The sequence below is a fragment of the Megalops cyprinoides genome, chromosome 21 (genome assembly GCF_013368585.1).
Source record: "Megalops cyprinoides isolate fMegCyp1 chromosome 21, fMegCyp1.pri, whole genome shotgun sequence".
In the NCBI taxonomy this organism is placed as follows: domain Eukaryota; kingdom Metazoa; phylum Chordata; class Actinopteri; order Elopiformes; family Megalopidae; genus Megalops; species Megalops cyprinoides.
Window position 1 is genome coordinate 24,974,888 of NC_050603.1, and position 25,013 is coordinate 24,999,900.

Consider the following 25,013-nt stretch of genomic DNA (forward strand, 5'->3'; position numbering starts at 1 on the left):
ATCTAATGTCAACTGTTGAAGCGATAAATTTTGATAACCAGCTGGGAAAAATAATATACAGCATCTTTTTGATGCGCTTTGACACCGAGTACTGCCTTTTTCTCCTCCAAAATTAAACAGTGGCTCCATGAAACTCAGATAAACTGATATCACTGAAGCGCAAAAAAAGGAATAGCTTTGCCTGTTTGTATCCCCGTCTATTCATTCCAGGTCAATATGATAATCCTTTTCAGTATGGCACTGCGTTTGGGAGGAACAAGAAATCCAAACAGATGAAATCCCCACCCCCACCCCCACACAGTATGCTAACACTAATGCATAGGGAAGTACGCAATTCTACCCTGAGATGCCCTCCTATTTGGAATGAATGGTTTGTCAGGCACAACAGAATTCATGTCATAATTACTTGTGCTCACTGCTAAACTACAAGGGCCAGGATAGGATTGTATGGCACACCATGATTAATTACTCACAAACTTACAAGTGTCCTAGATGCAGCATCTAGGTCAGGCAACAGAGAAATTGTTTCTGAAACCCAAATACAATTGGAGACTGATGTGAGGCACGTTGGTGTCAGTGTTGCGGGTTCCCTCACCTACGATGGCATGAATGAATTTAGTTTAAAACCACATGACGTACATTTCCACACAGAGGCATTCAGGTGGAGGCTAAAGACCCAGGTCTATAAGGACCCTTTTGACTGGATGAGACTTCTATCCATAATAGGCTAATAATACAAATCTGTATCAACCTCAGAAAGAGTGAAGACAATCTGCTATTCACCCAGAAAATGAATAAAACCTGTAAATTAGATTTAAATTATGTCGTAATACAAACCATAGATGTTTACACACAAGGACATCTGACAGTTGTGTTAAAGAGGTGGTGTGTTGACCTATATTCATTATATGCATGCAGAATTAACTTTACCACAAATACCCATTTCATTCAATGTTTTATCATATTGGAAAATATTGGATTTTCTAAATTAATTTACCCCAGGTATAACCCTCTTTTTTCCAAAGGAGTTAATGCTGATGTATGTTATTGTCAGCTTTCTGGAGATGATGAGAATTCATTGCACATTTCGTACTCATTTGTCCTGGGGGTTCGAAGTGTCAACCGCCGTGAGTGGAATCTAACCATGTCAAATTGTGCCACTCTCCAAACTGCCAAGGTAAGCTGAAAACCTCGCAGTAGATCTTTTCTCAGAGAAACCGGCACAACGACTCACATTTCTCAGGAGCTTCAATTTTCTTACGTATTAATCCACCGCAGTCCTGCCATTTTTCTCCAGCTGACAGCAATCCTCTTGGTGGCAGCTTGTTTACATCCAATCTATCCGTCCGGCACCACTGCAAGCGTGAGTCAAATAAATCACCCTCCTGGTATGTGCCCCAGAACACAGTGTGCACAGTTCGGCTGTTGACACAAGACAAAGGCAAAAGTTCAGTTTGGAAATTCCCAGTTTTGCAGGGATTAGGCCTACCTGCAAGGCATGATTTACAGGGAGCCCTCTCACACAAGCGTGTCGGCCAGGCCTGGAGGTGCAGGGACGATTCCGTTAACTCTTGTGCTGACGCACACATGTAATCGTGGGCGTGTGAACACGTTGAGCTGGAAACACTCGCTGTGCACGGTAAATTTCCATTGGGTTTAACCCCCTGAGAGTCCAGAAACGAGCAATTAAATTTTTGTGTTATTCCAAGCTCTTGTATCTCTGCAGACAGACTCACAATGTTCCCTTATGGCCAAATAAATCTTTTTGCAGAGGATCAGAACATAAATAATTCTGCACAGAGAAATATTGTCTTTATATGCATGTTGAAAATGGAATGCTATGCGGTCAGAAGTCTGTATTTCCACAAGACTAAAGCGGTTTGGTTTTGTAATCCATCAGTACTAAAATGGTTTTGAATGAGTGACCCCGGTTGTCTGGGTCACTGCACGTTCTCTCTCAGAGCGCAAGCGTGTGTTGTGACGGGCACCGACAATGCCCGTGTTAGAGAACTGTGGGCGGATGGAAACCGGGAGCAGAAACAAAAGCACAAGCCACCACTGGCATATTAATAAGCATTATTCAAGCCCTCGTTTTTGGCTGGACAACTGCCGAGAGGCTAGCCCTCAGCTTCTAACACTGGCAGCTGTGAACTGTGACCACAGGTCTTTTGTCTGTTTCAATCCCACAGGCTCCAGGGATAAAAAAGAAATCATTAGATACCATGGGTTTGATACACTTCGCTTTCTTTGGAAAATCTGGACCTGGATGCCACTGGCTGGGGGCTGCAGCAGGCCCTGTCCTTCTTTGGGTTTAACATTGAGGTGCTTTTTGCTGAACCTATTGAAGTCAGCACGCATTTGATAAGATGAAATGGGTGTCATCCATCTTTTTTGTTGCTGTAAATGCCACCCCACTATGAATATTTAATCACAAATAATGGGATCTACAGTTGTCACAGAATGTTTAAGAACACACAGCTCTATTACAAGTTACACGTGCAATATATTACATATGTAAAACCTACAGAACTTGTATAACCAGTGTAATTTATTTGATACGTTAATATGTACCACACTGTCATGCAGTAAGTATGTATGGATATGCAGAAGGTAGGTATACAAAAGATAGGAACTATGAAGTGTCCTTCAACTGTCAGCCTTTCAATGGTTGAATGAAGATGTTGTTCTTTCTCATCAAAAATACATTCAGAATGCTGGATGGAACTGAACAGCCGGGGAAAGAGGTTAATGTAAGTTCAGGGACGTCTCTTCTCCCCTCTCTAGTTTCAATAGGCGATTAAAGTGGCCAATTTCAACATGTTGAAATGGGTGATTAATCTGGCCATACTGACATCAAATGTGTGCAGACATTTCTTATATAATATGCACACACACACACACACACACACACATCATTCATAATTCCATTAATTATTGTTGAACTCTTTGCCAGGGTAAATGTACGATTTGTGCCCATTTCCATTATAAAACCTTGATGTACCCTTAGGAAAAGTAATATCCTGAAGAATATAATGGAGATGAGATCTGGCATTTCATCAAATGACTTAATATAGCATTTTAGTGTATCTGTCTGCATTTGGAAGCACATGACATTTTACCAATCTGAATATCTATTAGTTGGAGTGTTTCACGGCACGGATTTTCCATTGGCAACATCCATTAAAATGCAGGTAATTGCATCAGAATATCAGATGTCCTCGACCTATTTTTCTTCAGCGCTTTCATTGCTGGACACAGTGATAACTCAGGGTTTGTTACCACACACATCTCTCTTGGCAAGAGTGTGGTGGTTATGCAGGTTTAACGATTTACACATCAATAGTGCAGTGTGCATTGCAGGGAGACAAACACAAAGAGCAGATTGGCCTGTTTGTGAGCCTCCGAGCCATACCAATCGATCCCATGGCGACTGTTTGTCTCTGAACAGGGGCGTGTCTGGCGGACAGAGAGTAGGGATGGATGGCTGCTCAGGTAGAGAGGGTAGTGAATTTTCCTTTATGCAAGTGATCTGGCATTTTACTAAAAACTAAGAAGTCTTTGAGGGTGTTGAGAGTTGATTTCAACTTTCATTACATGCAGTTTTTTCATTAAACCCATATTTTGCTTTCTTTACTATCATTTTTTTGTTGTGCTGCCGGTTGATTGGACAAGGAAATGTGATTCATGGTCCTGTTGAAAATAAATTTGACTCACTTTGCCAAGATACACATACACACACACACTCACACACTTACTCTTTAAGGTAGGATTATGATGAAATGTGGAGGTAACCAGTTCATGCAGAGGGCACTTGCAGTATTACTCCAATCTGTTTTCTGCTCTGCTTTTTAAAGCCTTGGTTCTATTCCATCCCTTGATATAATGAATACAAGCTGCTGGTGGCTGAGTGAGCTGAGAGCTCTTAATGGAACAACTTAAAATTGCCTTCATCATGAACATATAATAAGAGTTCTTCATGTTGTTTAAAGACACTTTCAAAATATGCTTTCATTTTATATGTTATTTCAGTTGTATAGGCAACTGTTTTGTACATACCCATATTCCCAGTGTGCTTCATATTTAAATCCTTCCAACAGGAGTTCAGGCTGAATTTAAGACCTGTGTGACATAATGGGTACAAGGGTGATGGGTTGTAGGCCCAAGGAGGCTGGAGGACCAGGAGGGGGTGTTGTCTAGCCAAATTACACTACAATGGTTAGTCTTCTGAGGAACCAGATATGTTCCTTGGGGTTTGATTCTACAATCAATTAGGCATCGAATGCAATATGATACAAGCTCACTGCTCGCAGTTCAGATCAAATGTAGTTTTAGCTACACATTGTGAAATGCCTCAAGCAAGACAAGGGTGAGAGTGGCAAGGAACAGCACCCTTCTACTATGGACAAAGGAGGATAGTAACACAGTATTCAGCTCTTCGTTTGAAAACAAAATATTTTATACTCCTTAATCAATTTAGCCAAATTTGAGAAGTTGATGAGCATTCAAAGTGTTTAGCATTGGATGACAGTGCAGGTTTCTGGAGTTCCCTATGTCCTGCTCTAAATATGGAGTAACTGTCTATCTCCTGCTGCTGTGCATTATCTCTCCCAATACAGCATAATAGGCATGAAAACAAATAAGACAAATAACGCATGTACAAAAGTAAACAGAAAAAGTCTGGTCTGCCGAGTTCCTCTCTGTCTTCAAGAAACATCTGAAGACGCAGCTCAGTTTGGATAAAAGTGTCTGCCAAATGAATAAATATAAATGTAAACACGGACTAAGAATTGTGAGAATGAGAAATGTAAAAAAAAAAAAAAAAAAAAATCAATGAAGCATTCTTGAATGGCTCCCGTAGCATATACATAATGTAGGACAGTGGAGTTGGGCATGGGCAAGTTAAGTAGTTTCATCTCCCTGCCCTGCAAAAATGGAGCTGTGGTAACTTTGCTCTCTCTTGCACCTCAGCAAAACAGAGGAAATGATACATCTGGGTTGTTTTTGATATGCTGGAAAACACAGTTGATTCAAAATGCCCAGCCAGAACTTCATAATACCAGACAATTACTTAGACTAACTCAGTCAAAATCAAAATCTTTGTCCTCATCATCTAAAACTCAGTTCCTGTCACCCCAGCAAGAAGGATACACCGATCAAACCTTTCAGAACTTCCCTATTTTTCATCACCATTTTGTGATGCTTCGCCACTTTGGAGACAAACATCCTTGTCTACTGCATGCTCAACCTGTATTCTACCCAGTAGACTTAAATGAGCACTTCCACTGATTCTTGCTACCATGTAAGCCATGCTACCCTCTTAGATGGGAAGGGCTGACATGACCAATTTCTATATCCCCGCTTTGGAACCACATAAATAGCAGGCTTTGGTCTATGCTTTGATTTAGTGCAGCTTTTCTTTGTAACCAATGGATTCAAACGCCCAGTAAAATCTAATCCACAATGTAAATTCCCTGTTCACAGCCATGTAAGGAATTTGCTATCATTAGTCTGCTTGCCAAAACAGCTAGGTAGACAAAAGTAAGGCCATCAGTTAACTTAGCTTTCTAAATATAGTTGTATCTGTTAAAAACAATAATCATACCCTAGGCAACACACACAAATATGTTGATCCATAAATTTAGCAAGAATAAAGCAATGATTTAAACTCCAGTCTCCCGATGAACTATTCTCATGTACCAATTTCCAGTAGTCAGTGCAATTCATCGTTCAGGTACAAGGCACTGAGGCTTCAGTGATGGAGGTAGTATTCCTCAAAAGGTATAACTGCTTATCTATAAGTCATCTGAGCTTGGGCTATGACCCATTGGTCATCATAAGCTCTGTAATGAGCTCTGTACAAGTATACATGAAACCAGGCCTCCGGGTAGGGCCAAATTCTCATCATAATGTTGATATCATCCAATAAGAGCCAGACAAAGCATGTCATTGACCTCAGTTACAATTTATTTTTCTAATAGATTTCAATGGGATTTCAAGGGGGAATTTAAGATGTCCAAAAGTTGGGGCTATTTCTCAAGTCAAAAACACAGCCATAAACCTATGCAATCCTGCTTTGCATTTGTTCATTTTTAATTCTGTTACAAGAGAAAACATGAAATACAAAAAAATATTCATTTTCGAGCAGGCTAGGTCATGGCCTCCTCTGAACAGGCACCACTGGTACACTTGTTTATGTTATATAATATTATGTAATTTGTTTAAAATGGTGGGAATGAGTGTCGTTTGCAACTCAGATCTTTTAACAAATTGTAGTTTGCATATCTGTGACTTTAAACCTCAGTGTCAAAATGTTCCTTGTGGGAAAACTATGAAGGCAGATCTCTTATCAACAACCTGCAGGAAAACAGTAAAGGTAGAAGGTAGTCAGCAACTGATCCTTGATCTTCAAGCCACTGAACACCAGCCTCATCTCAATAGTGCCTGAGTCAGACAAAGAACATCTCTCATCCATGGCTTTCTGGTGTCACTCAGTTGGAGTAAACTGAGACAAAGAAAGACTTTCATGAAAACCAATTTTAGTGAGGTGACTTCAATACCACAAAGACCATTTGAAGACATGTTCACAGCTCTACACATGGAGAGAAGATTTGTATTCTGCTGAGTATTAATGAGAGTGGTGTGGGCCACCCCACATAATAACCTGGCCCCTCAGGAGGAGTGCAAAGGTATGGGGGGTTGGTAAAAGCACTGCAGGAGGAGGGGAGGTGATGCCTGTGGGCTTTGATCACCAGCATGTGGGATGAATGGCTCCGAGGTGCTGCTTCGTAGCGTCTCAGGAACGCAGACCAGATTCCTCCCAGCTCGCTCGGTCTGAAATCCTTTCCCCTGCAAAACTGCTCCTGGTCTTGCATTCCACAGCATCCTAGGCAGGAGCCTGGCCCAGGCTGTTCCAGCTGAGAGACCATTGGTGTAAGCCTGATTCTCCTCCCTCAGTCTCACTGTCTCACACAGCCTGATTAGCTAACGGGGAATTTTCACTTCACCGTATTTTTTCCCCATACAGAGGACTCTATCCTTGAGAAATATCCAAAAGATCCATTAACTGTCCTCTTGTTGCTTAACAGACTCATGTTGACATTTTGTCAATTAAGAACAAATAAATAGCTTTTAAATGTTCTATTTTTTCTCAACAGCATGTGCAGGGTCCAGAGATGGGAGCTTCAGTGGGGACTGGAGAACAGCCCAGTACAGTAAAGGTACAGCCGCATGAGAAACATCTAATAGGAATAACCAACCCCCCTCCCTCCTCTCCATTCAGAAAGAGCGTTACATGGTGTGTGTATATTTGGATTTCTATTGTTGTGGGTTATGTATTTACATTAGGATCCACAATATAATAAGGGTGCCGACGCCATTCAGCTGAGAAATGAAAGAGTCAAGACAAACATTTTTCCCTCACATGAAAGCACCCAGGCTACACTTAGCCATGCTGGCTGTGCTAAGCGTTAGAGGGTCAGTTCTGCTGCAGTCTCTGCCTTTTGATGGAGAGGAACGTGGTTATAGTCCATGCATACCATTATTGGCATTTAGCAGATGCTCTTACCCAGAGCAACTTACATAGGTTACAATGTTTTACATCACCCATTTATACAACTGGATATTTAGTGAGGCAATTCTGGGTTAAGTACCTTGCCCAAGGGTGTAACAGCAGTGCGCCAGCAGGGAATTGAACTGGCAACCCTCCAGATACAAGTCCAGCTCCTTACCACTGTGCTACCACTATACTACACTCCTTACCACTATGCAGAGAAAGAGCAGTCTGAGGAGCTGGAAGGCGAGGTTGGAGGATGAAGCGTCGAAGCTAGAGTCAGCAGGCTGGAGGATGGAAGCTAGAGTCCCCAGGCTGGAAGCTTATGCTCCTCAGTCTCAGCAGATGGAAAGGAATGCAGGTAGCTTTCACTGCAGCCATCTTTGGAGAGAGCTGTCGCAGGACGGTGTGTGTGTGTGTGTGTGTGTGTGTGTGCGTGTGTGTTTGTGTGTTTGTTCCAATTTCATCTTCTCACGTCCCCTGTCCACTAACACACAGAACACATTCATAGGGCAACAAACTCCATAGTGCCACCAGAGTCAGCATCCATCAGTGAGTGGCAAAGAGAGAAGACCAGGCTGAAGCACCACTGTGGTTGTACTGGGTATTTGTGCTGCTTTGGTTGTTGTATGGTTGTGGTTGATTTGGTCAGTATACAGTATTTGTTATTTTGCTTGTTTGGTTGTTTAGGTTGTTGCTGAGGCTGTTGCTGCTGTTATTTTGTTTGTTGGTTGGTTGAAAATGTGAAAATAGCAACTGCAATTTGCAACAAAAAACAAAGAAGCTTACAGTGTATAGGCACATATGGGGCTGTTTCATTTTGATGGACAAAAATGCAGTTTGGTAATTAATAACATAATTAACTTTTAGCTGTCAATTGAATTGTGAGATGAGTGGTGTTGTTTTGACCTTTTGCATGCGCCACACTCTCCCTCATCAACTTCGCATCTGTTTTTTTTTCTTTTTCATAAGGGAGTGAGGGGATGGCTTTTCATCTAACCTTGCTGCTTTTTCCAAAGTCATGAGCAATGTGGAACGTGTGTATTTTATTAAATTGTTATTCTAAGCTCAGAAATCCAATTAATTTACAAAAAATATCATGGCTTAATTGCTTAATTGTATTGTTTTTCAAAATACTTGACCAGTGGTTTAGAACTCTGTGTTTTCCTCACCGAAATGTAACAGGCAAAGCATATGCTTTATTAAACAAACAGGATATTTTCACAGATGTCATAGTGGTACCTGTAGGCCTACCTCAGCCATTCCCGACAAATAAGGTTTACATTCTAAATAACTGAACTTGAATGCTCTTGTGTGTTTGTGTCACAAGAAAGCAGGTATAGTTTCCTTTTAGGTAATCTGATTTAGGGGTGGGCGGTATAAACGGTATAGAAAGAACACTGGTATGAATTTGCCCTACGGTATGGATTTTGACTATACTATACCCCCCTCACAGATCTAGGTGTAACTTCATCAAAAAGACATGATACTAAGCTTTATCTACATACACAAATCTTTGCAACCTGACAGAGATTAATCTTTTCTGAAGCATTAAAATATTGTTGTCACCGTGTTGACACCGTGAGCCTGGCGGCCGTATAGCCTATAGGACACTGTGAGTTTGCGCTACTGTCAGACGCGCACCCATTCTCTCTCGCTCACACACACACACACACACACACAAAGCAGTAGTCCAACCTCACAAAATGTAGCCTACATACAACAACGTCACAAAACCCTTCAAAACCCCTATGTCCCACTATAATAGCCACCCATTAAAAGTCTATCTGCATCTGCATGTTATTTTCTTTTACTAATAACATGTTATTCTGTTTCCATTACTCTTGAATTATGCTATGCATTGTGTGTGTATCAGTTGATAATATTGTATAATGAAGACGGATAAGACGTCCTCACAAGCCAAGTGCTAGGGATGAGAGGAAATTAGTGTCTGTATGCAGGTGAATACGACGTTCAGGCTCACGATTCTTATCTGCTGGAATAAACTTTCCTTTTGGATTATTCTCGGTCAGAAGATGTGGGTGGTTGCAAAAGGATTGCTTTCTTCTCATTCGTCGGAGTGGTGAGATTGCAGGTTGCTCCTGTTTGAACCGCAGCTTCTCGCTCCTTCTTTGTCACAAACTTTGACTTTGATTGTAATCTTGATCAACTTTATTCATATTTGAACTATTTCTATTGCTTGCTGGAGATTAAGACTCTCGTAATTTGGGGGTTTTGGGGTATTTTGTCATGTTTATGAATTTTGGTGTTAATCTAATGTCGGCTTGTGTGAGAGTTAATGTTGGCTTGTGTTAGACTAAAGTTGAATGTGTGTGCGTCCGCCGAGTTGTGATTAATTGATTAGCCTACTTCAATACACTGTGGGGTTATATTATCCTCTCCAATTGTTTCGTGGGGCTACATTATCATCTCCGATTGGGCGGTATGGCCTAAAATTTATATCACGGTATAATTTGAAGCGCGGACGGTAATGGTATATATCACGGTATATTCGTTTTTCTTAAAATACCTCTATGTACTATGTGAAATATGTCCTAGTAATACAGTTAAGAGTACAGTAATAGCTGTCATGCAGTTTCCATACCAGTGCTTTACCCCTTCAGAAGCCTTTATATTGAAATTTTAAGAAAAACAAATATACCATGATATATACTGTTACCGTCTGTGCTTCAGATTATACCATGATATAAATTTTAGGCCATAACCCCCAGCCCAAATCTGATTTTTTATGCGTGTTTCATACTGTGCTAAATCAGCTCAGCTGGTAACTAATCAGCCAGCTATCTGACTAAACTAATCTAAGTAGTTAGCCAAAGCTCACTAAAATTAGCCTCTCAGGACAAACGGTGGCATTACCCCCAATGTGAATGTGCGATCAGCTGACTATATTGCCATGAACGCTCACATTTCTTCAGCTCCCCTGAGTGTGGGATCTGTTTGTCTCTGCAGCCCTGGTTGAATGGAATGAATAGCGTCAGTGGGGGTAGAATGGTAGACCAGGGGGTGAAAATAAAACATGTTAGGTGAGGATTGGAAGCTCAGGTCTGGGAATCATTTGCTGAAAGGATTATGCATCAAAATACCCTGATACAAAACAAATACACATAATTAACCAAATACAAAGATGACAGAAGAGTGAGAGAAAATGAACTAATCCCCTAATGCAAATGCTACAGGAGAAACAAAAGCAGCTCAGATTTAAGCTTGCAACTGACTCTCACTGATTTCAAGTATAGTGACCAAAATCAACCAAATCTTCCCAGCTCTTGATAAAGCACCATTTCACTGCACCTAACATAATGTTGAATGACCTTAAACACAAGCTTCAGAATCTTCCAAAAAAAATGGCGAGGTCAGGTGTTTGTACCTTCCCACCTGAACTTGCAGTAATTGGATCATTCATTGTATTGTTAATACACATGACAATAAAGGTGAACTTGAACTTGATTTCATTAAGAGAACAAGGCATAGAAACATATGAAAAGAAGAACAGAACAAATGCAAAATGTACTGTTAAGCTCTTACAACAAAACCTCACCATAGAACTTGTAATAAAAGCATTTGCCACAATATTCCTGGATGTGAATTTCCATAAGCCTAATTAGCCAGCAGGTATATGATGGACAAACATCAGTGTAATGGTGCTGGTCAATGCACCACACATAATGCGCAAAGAAAGAGAAAGATGTAGCAGACAATTAAATAATTATTGTAAAATGCAACACAACAGACCATAACCAGCCTGAACCAAGCTAGCAAACCAATTACTCACAAGAAGTATGATCCCCTTTCTCCAACCACACACCTGTTTTTAACTAGCTTTCAATTCGGCAAGTGTGGCTAATTAATCAATAGCTGGTTATACACAAATAATTACTATAATGATCATAACCACAGACAATTAACCAATTTGAAATTAATTGATGGACTACTGATCTGTTTTATAAGATAGTAAACTGAAACGCTAAATTCAGTTTCTGGGGAACAATTATACCTTACAACCAGACAAAGGGAGAGCTTGTATTCTCATGTGTCAAAGTTCAAATATATTCAGTCTCTGTGTACACACAAACATATACAAACACTGAAACCACAAATTTTTACACCACAGAATGCAAATAACTCAAGCCAGAAACTCTGACTAATTTTATTTAAACTTGAGTAGTCCATGGATATGAGCTAGATGATATGAGGTCAATATCAGGTCGCCCCATTGTAAGATGTCTTGATCCATCAATACTGAACACCACAAACTGTCCGTATTTAACGTGCAAGGCTAATGTTAGCAAGCAGGCACTCAGTTTAGTGATTAGTTCCAGGTTGAGGTTCAGTGTCTTGAATCCCCCACATTGTTATGAGCTTACATACACTCTTTATTATTCATCCTGTTTTCACTGTTGTCACTATAACAACACAGGGCACACAGTCAGTTGGGTGGGGGGTACTTCCTGTCAAAGTGTGAGCTGAATGGATGAGTAGCGCAGTGCTACCTAGCAACTGTGCCAAATCGATGTGGACCACCACATGGACCAAGTTCATACAGGACCCATTAATGAAGACTGCAAGCTGTGGCAGGCTCTATACCACTGTGGGCGAGCGTATGTGAAAGCATCCCTGTGTGCAGGGAAATACGTCTTTTTCTGTTATAATATGTATATGAAGGTCATCAAAATCAAGAATGCAGAACAGCCAGGGGAACCTCGGGCAGAGACAGAGGATGGATCTGCATCCAAAGTTTTCCACAATGCTTTTATGACCTTCTGACATGCCAGCCAGGCAGCTTTCAATTGTTGTCCAGTAGTGCTGTGCTCCCACTGTGGGCTGGAACAGGAGGGCAGGGAAGCCGAATCTAGCTCTGTGTTTTCACAGCAGTGGTACGAACTTTCACTATGTGCTGAGGCACTTTACCACCGCCTCTCCTCTTTTCTCATCCCTTTTTATGCATCTATATTTTTGGACATTGTTGTCTCTCAGAGCGACATCCACTGGATTAATGCAGAAGGATGCAAGTGTGGTGAATGCAATCACCCGACATACACATGTCAACGTGTCTATTTTTCTCACTGCAAGACGCCTAGTGCACAGTTATGGACTACATGCCGATTGCAGGATGGGTGCAGCTTCAATAGCAGCATCCGAGCAACACTAGGCAGCTGATGTGCCTAGGAATAGCGAAATGAGCCACCCCTGCTGACATACCCACTAACCCTTATCAACAGGAGAAGGAAGCCAGTTTGCTGCTCTGAGCTCCTAGTCTTTGTCACCTGATGATGCGGCTGGGGTTGAGCCTGGGCTGTAGTTCAGCTTGCACTCACCCACTGCTGAGCCACTTGGGAGCCCAACATCCCCCCTCTCCAAACAGTCACGGCTGATGTCCTCTATGTGCAAGTTTCATGCAGGCCAGGACACCTGTGCGTACATGCACGTGTGTATGTATGTACGCTGTGTGTGTGCATATACATGAGTGCACAGAACTATTAGAAAAAAACACATGCAATATAACAAAAATGATGTAATAAACATAGCACAGGTGGTGATATAGGATGAGTTCTATACTACCTGAATCTACTTCTGTAAGTTGACTTACTAAAGACATCTTGACCCTGTTTCTCCTGTCAGCCCAGAGTGGTATAGAAATCTAATAATAATTAGATGAGGGGTCAATGACACTCTGAAGGGTATTACTGTAGTGCACACAGCTGAGGAGCCCGTAAGCACTACTGTACAGACAATGACAAAAGGCTGTGCATCAGAGTTCATGACTCTTTCCCTCATGCAGTTCAATCTCTATATCAAGGACACATTATACTTTTTCCATAAGGATACACTGTGCAATGTTTGTGAGATGTCTCACAATGTTTTTTTCAGAGGGTGTGTTTTTGGATCTGTATATATGAGTTTTATTGATTGGAAACAGTCAGCAACAGAGTGGTTTTATCCTCTAGAAATAACCACGTTTCATATATGTATTATTCTTCATCTCTCCCCACCCCCATTCTCATCTCCTCCCATTCCCAATCACGTCCACAAGCACCATCCCATTACCATTACCCTCCTGCAACGGCTTTCCACTCCAAAACCCTAAAACCCTCCCCTAAATTTTGGAAATTAGGCTTTTTGAGAGTACGTGTCTATTTTTGTTTGCATTGGATTGCTGTGGTAATTGTAATTGTGGTAATTCTCTGCGTTATTGTGTGGCTATCCTACAGTCACATTCCTATTTGCATTTGATACTTCAGGAACATGTTACATCATCTAGGGAGAGGGGTTATCTGAAGTCTCATCTCTCACAGGGAAAGGGTTCTCAAAAGCTGTTTTGTCTGCCTTCTGCCTCGGAATGCTGTGAACCCAAGGACCGCGTTCTGGCTGCAGGTATTTATTTACAGCTTCCTAAACTCTGGCGTTTATCGAAGAAGCCTGCCCTCTGAAAAGGAAGTGCTTTAACACTATCTATCTGTGCAGGGAACAAAAGAAATCCTGGGAGCAACAAAGATGACTTCAGCGTCACCACTGTAAACCACTGTTCAAATACATTTTTTGACAAAGGAAAAAAAACACAAAGAGTGCTTTCTTTAGTTTCTCTCATGCATAGCCAGGAGCCGTGGAAGCACGTAGCCTGCTCTAGCCATGTGGCTGAGGCTCAGCAGGGCCTGGCTTACTCCTCCTGCAGGAGACATTGAATGTGGGACACTTTTCCGTTTGGGCCAAGCAGAAACCAGGGACGGTGGCAATTTACAGGGTGAGGTTCTGGCTTCTGGACTAGATGATACACTGTGGCCCTCACTCACTTTTGCTGGTCACAGACCCCAGCACCCTTAAAGTATCACAAAGGACCTAATAATCCTAAATAAAATAAAATCCTAATAATGATGCCACAGCAAGATACACCATCTGGGACCCTTATTTTGAACATGTAATTGACTGATATATGTGATGATAGTGAGCTACTCATTGATGGAAGAACAGTGTGTTTTTCACCCTGTATTATTTAGAGTTACATGGTACAGTGCTTTGAGGTCCTTGGATGAAAATTATTATTTAAATAAAAGTCATTCACTGAAGGAAATTCAATGTACAGTGGTGACATTTAATTCTGTCTGTTTTGATATAAGTCCAAATCACCCAAACAACATTAATACAATGATTCTAAAAAGTGCACAGTTCTCTATGCATGCTAGATGATAAATTTAAATAATGTGTCAGTTGTAAATTTGGGAAAAAAAGAAGTATATTGACAGAGTAAGCGTCAGAACCGTGTCCATTTTTCTGTTTAGAATTACCTTTAACATTTTGTTTGCTGATATATCTGCTGATATAAATAAATGAAAAGGCCAAAACATAGCGATTGAACTGGGGCGCAGACAAAGCAATTTCAACACCGACCTGATCATCAGATCAAGTCAAGTCAAACCAAAAGTAAATTTTAACCGTTTCATTTACCATAGTAATGTCCGGTTACGTTGAACTCACGCATTACTTTGAAAGTTGTTTGTTTGTACGTCTCAACACCGCCACACCGGTCACTTCTGCGAGGCTTTCTGTGCCGTGTTTCACACTGTCTGGTGAGAGCTGGGTCTGAATGGGTGCAAGAGAAGCACCGCCTCTTCCGGTTTTGACAAATAACCAATCGGAGAATCTGATGCGTGGTGATGGGACGTCACGTCAGCTGCCGTCGTGTCGGGATTGGAATGTTACAGTGTAACAATCGGAACAACTGAGCATTTGGTAATTGGACACTGGGATCAAGGAATCTCGTTTTTTAAACGAATTCTATTTATTCTGAGATTCGGTCATTGAGTTTCACCGGTATTCCCGGTCGTTCTGCCAGTTGTGTATTTGCTTACTCTAGGGCCAGTTACCCGATGAGAGGAATATATATAGAATGTATGAGGGTCTACCGATAAAATAAGAAGAAATGCAGGGATTCGTAAGGCTACACTGGCTACAATAAACTGCCGTTTTTCCCCCGTTTTTTCTTTTTTTGTTTGTTCGAAACAGGGAGTGAATCATCTTGCGAGAAACCGACCGAAACCGGCTAAATTTACTCTTGGACATCTGGTTGTTACCTCATCGACAGCTTTAAACCCTAGTCGCTGTGTTAACGACTTTAGCTAGCTACATCTAAACTGCAGGTTCTCCCCCTGTGGCGTAAAAGGCAGGGCAACTCGAACCCCTCTGCTACTCTTGAGGGGAAATAGTTAGCAGTTGCTCTGAGCAAGGTCTAATAACGCAAACAGCACAGGGAGCACAGCTTTTATATTTGAATAGGCAACTGTAATATTGGGAGAGCAAGGGAGACAGTGGAGTACCTCAGATTTTTTAGCAAGACTGGTTTTAGCAAGGAGATACACCAGTCACAACACGCCGCATTGTATTGTAAAATGGTCGATAGAAGAGGGAGAGAGAGAAATTAAATAATAAAGTCGCCCACATGCTCTGGATCAATCGCTGGATTGGGGAACGGTATCAGCAGAAGGGGGAAGACGCGAGTTTGAAATCCTTGCAGGCTGGAAGATGGCGGAGTGGAGCAGCTGGAGGTGGTGAGAGCGAAACTTCGGGGCGCTTTGGATTTATTTGCAAACATCTCGACCCAGACCGTAGGACACATGCAGGCCAAAAAACGTTATTTAATCTTGCTCTCCGCCGGCGCGTGTCTTGTTCTGCTGTTCTACTTTGGAGGGGTGCAGGTCCCGGCATCCAGCAGGAACCCGAACCGGCGTGACGACCGTAGCCGCAATGGATACCGCCCGGATGAACCCTGGCCACATTTCTCGGACCCCTTACAACATTTCATTCCCTGGGATCAAGCGGAGACCGAGGATTACAACATTCACATATCGCCGAGGCAAAAGAGGGACGTCAATTCAAGCGTTTACAAAGGCAAGAGGTGTCGCATGGAGTCCTGCTTTGACTTTTCTCTGTGCAAAAAGAACGGCTTTAAAGTTTACGTTTATCCCCAACAGAAGGGGGAAAAGATCTCAGAAAGTTACCAAAATATTTTATCGGCCATCGAGGGTTCAAGGTTTTACACTTCGGACCCTGGTCAGGCTTGTTTGTTCGTTCTGAGCCTGGATACGTTGGACCGGGACCAGCTGTCGCCGCAGTATGTGCACAATTTAAAAACTAAGGTCCAGAACCTACACCTCTGGAACAATGGCAGGAATCACCTTATTTTCAACCTGTACTCGGGGACGTGGCCGGACTACACGGAAGACTTGGGTTTCGACATCGGCCAGGCCATGCTGGCCAAGGCGAGCATCAGCACCGAGAACTTCAGACCGAACTTCGATGTGTCCATCCCGCTGTTCTCAAAGGACCACCCCAGGACCGGCGGGGAGCGGGGTTACTTAAAGTACAATACCATTCCTCCTTTCAGGAAATACATGTTGGTTTTCAAGGGGAAGCGATACCTGACCGGGATCGGGTCAGATACGAGGAATGCCTTATACCATGTCCACAACGCAGAGGATGTCGTGCTCCTAACCACCTGTAAACACGGGAAGGACTGGCAGAAACACAAGGACGCACGCTGCGACAAGGATAACGCCGAATATGACAAGTAAGTTCAAACTTTTCTCAGGTCCATACCGAGTTTGGTCTCAACACCTTTTTCCAGGTGAGATGCGTGTTACAGCAGCAATCTGGCCACTTACTGTTGAATAAGTCGCCGGGGTTTATTTATTTACCAGAATTTGATGCTGGCTCGCTGACAGAGTCATTGTCCATATTTAATGAAGCTCGCAACTGAAATTGTGCAGTCTTCATTAGTTCAGCGCTGTGTGTCTGCAGGCCACGGTCACACTGCTGCGTATAGGAACTCCTTTTGTGAGTTTTAAAGCAGATTGCTAACTGAGCTGTGTCCGGTTATTGCCACTGAAGTGCATTGTCGTTGCTGACAAGATCTCAGCGACCAATCTGGTGGGGAGATCATTTTACGCTATCTCCTGTTTCCCCTTTTTGTCGGTCCCTGCTTCTTTTCAAGCATGAATGAAAAACTCCAGCCACCCAATCACTTATCTGTGTTTGTGTAAATCAATGCCGTCCCTCCTAGTGATGAAATTTACCCCACATTACAGATTGTAGTAGTGCCAAGCAAGGATAGGCAGGGGCCCATTCCGTATGCCTGGGAATGAAGCTGACAGGGTTACATCATCGCAACAATGGTGAGCCAGTCTGGGTTGGGGTGACCTAGCTTGTCATGATACTTCTAAAATGAACTACACAAGTATGTACAAATAATCTTAACTTTACATTAATGAAATACATGAATATCACACATCTGCTTCATCTGATGAAGTTATGGTTGAAGGTTTGACACAGCAGACTTGACCAGAATTTAGACAACCTCACTGACAATCAGAAAAAGTATGGACTAGAGGGATCTTTGAAGCTGCTCTGCTTGACAGCAGTATGACTTATCTTTTGAACTCAGCATGACCTTTTCACAAAAGATACCTAGGGGAATGAAATACAGTACATAATGTTGTTTTTTTAGCTAAGCTGTAAATTCTCTGAATGATGTAGTGTGGAGGATAACTCACAGCATGTGAAGCCTGTCTTACAGCTGGTGTGAAATTGGACTTTGTAGGTGTATACTGTATACACCCTTAACTTCACTATTGATTGTTATAGCCATGTCCGATGTGAGGATTCATATGCAAAGGGCTTTCCTTTGGAGGATTTTGAGGGGCTGTCTTCTAGGGCTCTCTTGTTTTATTTTTGTAATTATGTCTCCTTGTAAAGGAACGGAATGGGAGAAGAATCCCCCTGCACGCAGGCACTTAATGACTGTGCTCCTCTTTAGAGGAAAATGTCATGTCTGCATTTCTGACTCGGAACCCACTGCAAGGGAGTGTCTTTATGAGCATCCAGAGACATGCACAGATGAAGTGGACTCATTCAAAATTCAAATGGGGTCCTGCAAATTGGCTCATAAGACCGTGGGACACTGTGAATGTGTGCAAGTCAGCTATATATAACGCATGACGCAGCCCCTTTTCGGTAATGGATTGGGAAATCACCAGCAACAACGATATTCCGAATTTAAGCAGACATGCGTATTTTTTGCCCAGACATGGCCAACCAAGTGAGTTTGGTGTTATTTGATATGTTTCCCACTCTCCACCTCGTTTCTCTGCTCTCCTCCACAACACTGTTGGCAAGAGCATGACAAAAGCTGGAGTTTCCTTGTGGCTTGGCACCGAATGTTCCCGTTTCAAACTATTTCAAGGCAAACGTGTCGGCGTTAGTGCCAATGTGTGGTTAGCACTACTCAGTGGGAAGCGGTGGTGTTAATTGGGAAACTGCCACACATGTAAGAACAGCTGTTTGTCAGTGTACTGTGTGGTGTCAACCAGAAAGACTGCATTGTGCCATTTCACAGTACAGCACACCGTTACTGGAGGCGGGAGCTGCTGGTTGTGAAGTTGGAATCATTCCATGTTCGTTTGTTTTAATTTGCATAAATGCTGTTATATAAAACATCTGTCTAGCTGATTTATTTCAGTTCAGGCGTGACATCAAGAATCGAATGGCTCATACTTTTTCTTTGATTTCATTTTGCCTCCGTAATGTACCTCTTCTGTGTGGTGATTCATTCTCATACAGTTTATTTATGTTTGTTAACGTAGACCAACTGCTTGGAGAACTGAAAGTGAACCATAAGTGAAAGCCACTGGGAGCCTAACATTACAATTCTACCATTATCTTGCAAGGAACAAAATGCTCTTGACATGTGTCAACAACACTGTATAAAAGATGTAGAACTGTATATTTTAAGGCATTTAAAGCCATAGCCCCGTGGCTTAATGAAAAACCCCTGTCATTGAAACACAAGTAAAGACATATACCTTTGCTCGTAATGTCGAAACCCTCAGCAAACAATTTGTGGTCTCCATGCAGACTCCTTGAATCGAGGAACAAGACTCTTCTTAATGGGACTGTATGTTAATATATGACTAAGAGGAACATTTCAAATGCATTCAGTTAATATTAATCTCTGTTTAAATATTTAATATGTTTCAGGTTGCCTCTGCAACACAGATTAAAGGTGACTATCGGGTTGCAAAAACACATTGAGCTGTCTACTGATCTATCTCTTATCTGTCTTGTCTTGATTGTAACATTCTTGTATATGTAGTCCACCCTCTTGGAGCATAAATAAGAAAGCTGAAATGCATATCATAAGTTTCTCTACTCAGTAACCTTCCTTGTTTTTTATGCCTACATGCCACTCTCAGTGCTTCCCCTTTCCAAGTCTGTAGTTAGAGATGAGCGTGCAATTACAGCAACGGGTGCTGATGCTGCTCTGGAAACACACTTCAGCTGTGTGAGTGTGATGTCACATTGTCTGCAGCCACACACAGGCAGCTAGGCAGGAAGGACTCCTGCCACAGCAGCCCACATTATCTCCGGCTCAGTCAGTGGAGCGACCGCTGTTCTGCCACCTGCTCCAGGACTGATGCAGAGGGGCACGGGCGGGAGCCCTCCCTAACTCATCCGATTCCGCTCTGTCAAGCCCGGCAAGAGCAGCCAACGTTTGCTGGGATGAGTTGCGAGCATCAGGTGAGCGTCGGGAGGCACGCTGGAAACTTAAGCAAATGTACCCAATTTCATCAGGTTGGGTGGAGCTTTGGAGACCCGCATCCAGAGCACCAGGCGGGAGATTGCTTTGAAATGGGCATTGCAGGGCCTGCCCGTTGTGTTGGTTACTTTTGGTTATTTTTAAGCCCGCGTTAAGTCTGGCTGCAGCAGTGTTCCAGCAAGTCGGTTTATGTGAGGTCAGTGTGTTTCCATTCGGCCCTCTTTTTTTCCCCTCTCCTCGCACTCCCCTGTTGACTCCTGCATCACCTACCAATTTAATACTTAACCAGTATATCTGTCTGCTGCTGTTGACTTTGTACTTTGGCCACTTCCCTCACACCAGCATTTCAAGGTTGCTCAAGGGATCAGTGAGCTGTTTTCCTTGTCAAGTGAATTTTGTCACAAAATGGAGTGCTTCTTAAATGGAAAGCTCATCGAGGATGAAGCTTTTTAAATTTCATATTTAAGGATAGACACTTAAAATGTGCTTTTTAAAAATCATGTATTTTTCACTACTATAGGGATGTCCCATGAGGTTGGGGTGTGAAAGGGGACAGATTTTGGAAATGAAAAGGGCTCTATGAATCAAATTTGATTATGGCCTCCTATCTGAAGGACATTCATGATAATGCCCAACAGCAATAGCTGTGTTGCATGTTTCAAGGATAATACGTGCACTAGTAATCATGGTAAATGTGTTTATGTTTGTATATTCTGTATTACATCTTGTATTATATTTTATCCTGGTGAGGCAAAACTGTGAGTCATAAGCCTATTCTGCTCTGAAAAAAGGTAAGAGTAGGCAGAGGTCTCGTTGTGTCAGTGCTGTACCACCGGCTACTCTATGAACATGCAGAGACCTGTAAAAGCACGACCTTTCAGTTTATGGATTTATTGTATCCTGTTAACAGACTTCTGTTTTCTTCTTTGTTTGCTTGTTACATTTAGGCCCTGTTCACACCTGGTATTAACATGCGTCTTTAGTGATCTGATCACAAGTGGACAGTGCTAAGTACAGGTGTGAACGCACCAAAGACGCATTTAGGATGCATTGAGGTCCTTGAGATCCAATCTCTCAGACCACATTCGGAGGTGGTCTGGGCCGCATATGGCCACATTCTTTTAGCAGAGTGAATGCAAATGCGTCCTGGGCCACATTGAAGGACTGCCTACTCAACTGATGTCCTCTGCTTAAGCGGAAGTACGTACTCATTCACACGCCAACGGCATTCACACCGGTTTGATTAGCTGTTTAGCGCATAAGCTAAAACCAGTGCGATTAGAACACTAGATTGGAAAAATTCTAGCTAATTTTAGCTTTGAGGTAACAGCGATTTAATGTTAAAATTTAGCAAATGCTAACTGAAAACTATGATAAGCTTAGTAACGCTAATGAAAACATAACGAGCCATGTGCACTACATAGCATGAAAAATAAGTTAATAAGTGATAACAGGCAACAACAACAACTAGAGTTTGCAAGCTACCTCAAATGCTTCCAAGCCCCAAAGGTGTAAGTAAGGTGCAGTATATTACATGAAAAATGGTATTATGAATAATACGTGAAGTGTTGTAGTTCTACAAATAAATGTTAGACTATTGTGGGAGTCAAGATTTACGATATCATGAATATCAAGGGGACATTCTAAAATGCTTAACGTGGCTTAATGTTCCAAAACTGCGATCAATGATCACCAAATTTCTCTTGGACATCTCTTGTCAGAAACACTTCCTCCTGCAAAAAAATCAAAACCAAAATCCTAGGAGTATGGTCATTATCTCACTACATTTTCCTCTCCATTGACGCCCATTATAAGGAAAAAGCTTAACGAGGTTTAATGTCCCAAAACAGCGATCAATGATCACCAAATTTGTCTGACAACTCACATGTCATAAACACTATCTCTTATCAAAAAAGCGTCCATACTCATAGGATTTTGGTTTTGATTTGATTTGACAGGTGGAAGTGTTTATGACAAGAGATGTCCGAGAGAAATTTGGTGATCATTGATCACTGTTTTAGAACAATAAGCCACGTTAAGTCCTTTCACGTCAAACGTTTTAAAATGTACCTTCTTCCATTACAAGCGCGCTTCAGTTTTAGAAAAGTAATTCATAGATGTATTCACAGCACTAGCAAACCAACAAACACCTTTTGATATTAAACTACATTATGTAACATTTTCATTGCAGTGAATAACATAAGAAACCTTGGAAACATAATATCTTGCTTAGCATATTTAATTCAACCATGCTGGCAAGGTGCCAGACAAATACGGTGAAGTTCAGAATGTTCTAGTCTAGCGTTTATGCTTTTTCCAACGATAAACAGCATTTAACAAAAGATCAGCTGTGGCTGAGTTAAGGGTATTTAATTTCAGTGATGAACCGAATCTAGCTTGCTAGTCAACTAGGTTTTCATTTACAGACACAACATGCATTGTTTCATAGTGACAGTCATAACAAGATTCGTCCAAGCAAACCTTTAAGTGATGCATAAACTTACATTTGCAAACGGAAATGATGTATGTGTTTATTTGCATATAGAGCGGGGAAGTGAGATCCGATCGCAAGTGGTCACTCGAGACGCATGTGGGGATGCATTTTAATGCCAGGTGTGAACAGACGTATTTAGAGCTGTCCATTTGTGATCGGATCACCCAAGACGCATGTTAATACCAGGAGTGAACAGGGTCTTGGTTACACTGACAGAAGTTACAAACCAATGAGCAAAACTCTTCAGTAAAAGAGTAATCAATGTTTTCAGTCAATGGGTTAATGTGATCTGTAAAGTAGTTATGCCGATGTCCCTAATCTCTAAGTTTGATTTCTTTTTGGGTAGTTTCGTCCATTCTCAGAATTTGCTTAAAGCAGGCTCTTAGCTGCTTTCGGTAAATACAGTACATATAATATACTTACCAGACCACGACAAAGCAGCATACAACTGCCAAGAAATCCTGGAGAGCAGAAGTGGATTCAGATGGGGAATCTAACGATCTGACTAGCTGTGGTAAACATCATTGATATGACAAGGAGTCATCTGTCTCTCCTGATGCTCATTTGGTTGGCCTGCGTATTAGGAACAAAGAGGCATGGATGAAGCAGGACGATTTATTTTACAAATATCTTGAGGGACCCAAAAACATATGCCAGAATTTTGCTTGCTGATTTGTCTTTTGCATTCAGTAATGTGCCGCCCAAACCCTTAGCTGATAAATGAATTGGCCAAAACATTTGCGTCTCAAACAAATGGCATGATGTGTTATTGTCTCATCTTTCAGATCACTCACGCGTGCAAAGAAACAAAGCATAAATCAACATTTTCAGTGTGCCTCAGTCAAAATATTCAAAAAAGCTGTGAATTGTTTCTAAGAATTTATAAAAATTAAAAAAAAATCAGCAACAGACAGCTAAAGTTGTGGTAAAGTTTCTCAACCATGAGTCTGTCTATTAGAGAACAATTACTTAATAAATACATATATTCAGTAAAAATCACTATACCAATAAATTAACAATGACAGTCATAAAATGTGAAGGCAGTGTACAGTTTCTTGTTGGCTAAATATAGCAATGATGCAAGCATCTACTGATTAAACAGTAACTTTTTTTCTGGTGTTATATTGTTCATTTTTGTTTTATTGGGAAACTAAGTTAACTTGGATTACATAAAAAGAACATTTTGACATGATGCATAGTAACTGTGATGTTTATTGAAAGCATGCTGTCTTTGTTGTATATCCTAGTATCAATTCCAGAAGTTGGCTGGCTGTAGCTCTAAAACCATGGGTGAACCTCAGAGCAATCTGGCAGCCTTTTCTAAACCGCAGGTTCCAGGCACCACTTAATGTCAGATGACAGGAGCACCATTCTTCACCCTTCATTTGAAAGGTTTTCATTGGAATGGTGTTTTTGCTTTCACCGTTTGCAGGTGTAGACTTCTCTGAGGGAAGGTGTAAATTATTCCAACAGCAACACAGCTGGTCAGTAATAAGATGCTGCCACAGCTCTCTCGAGCTTGTTGCAGTGTGTCGCCACGGTGCATGCAGTTTTATTTTATTCTTGAGCTCTGTTCTATTGAGTATCAAAATGTAAGTATCCCTTCTCATCTGCTCAAATTGAAGTAGTCAGAACATTATATTGTATTGTGTTAATCCAGCTTTGTTGTTATCTATACAAAGAACAACATGAATGAGTCTGTCAATTCTTACTTATAATTATCCATATATATAATGTGCTATTTCAAAAATGGCAAAATTAATAATTTTTCATAGTGTCTTTCAAGATTTTATGTGAGCCGCAGTAAAAATGAACACGCTGAAGGGTATAAATTATATATACCTATATGTGATACAATATTATTTTCTTATCCAACAGATATCCAGCTCCTTATGGTCACAGTTTCTCTCGCTGCTTACTTTTCACTAGTAATTTGAGTTTTGTCAAAAAGGCATAACACATTCCAGCAACAAAAAAAAAAACATTATCTGATGTGATGAGGTTAACGCTGGCATAGAGTTTCCTCCCAGGGTGCACTGGCCCATCTCAAAACTGCCGCAGGCCTCAGCGGAGGCTTGATAACCAAAGTTTGACTGGAGGCTCCCAAAGGAAAGGCAACCATGAGGGCCTCCATCCAGGCTTACACATTAACCTTTCACTGCTAGCTCTAGTCTAATCTAGTTTTATTGGCACAAGACTTCCTGTCTAGCATTTTAACCAGACTCTCTCTATGCAAGTTCGAGCTGTAAAACGGGATGAGATCTCAGCCCAAAGAGGTTTGGCTGTCTGTGCTTTCTTAAAGCATGTTTGCATGATTATAGCTGTTTGTGTTTCTGTTGTCAGTTTAGTAAACACATGAATATTTC

At 41.6% G+C, this 25,013-nt stretch overlaps 1 protein-coding gene across 1 annotated transcript in view; it reads left to right on the forward strand.

The window, feature by feature from the left end:
- The first annotated feature begins 15,294 nt into the window (after positions 1 to 15,294).
- ext1b (exostosin glycosyltransferase 1b) overlaps positions 15,295 to 25,013 on the forward strand; it is an 87,266-nt gene continuing 77,547 nt past the window's right edge. The window contains exon 1 of the mRNA XM_036515955.1: positions 15,295 to 17,129. Within this exon, the coding sequence (XP_036371848.1) occupies positions 16,177 to 17,129 (953 nt within the window). The 5' untranslated portion in view covers positions 15,295 to 16,176. The remainder of the gene's footprint in view (positions 17,130 to 25,013) is intronic.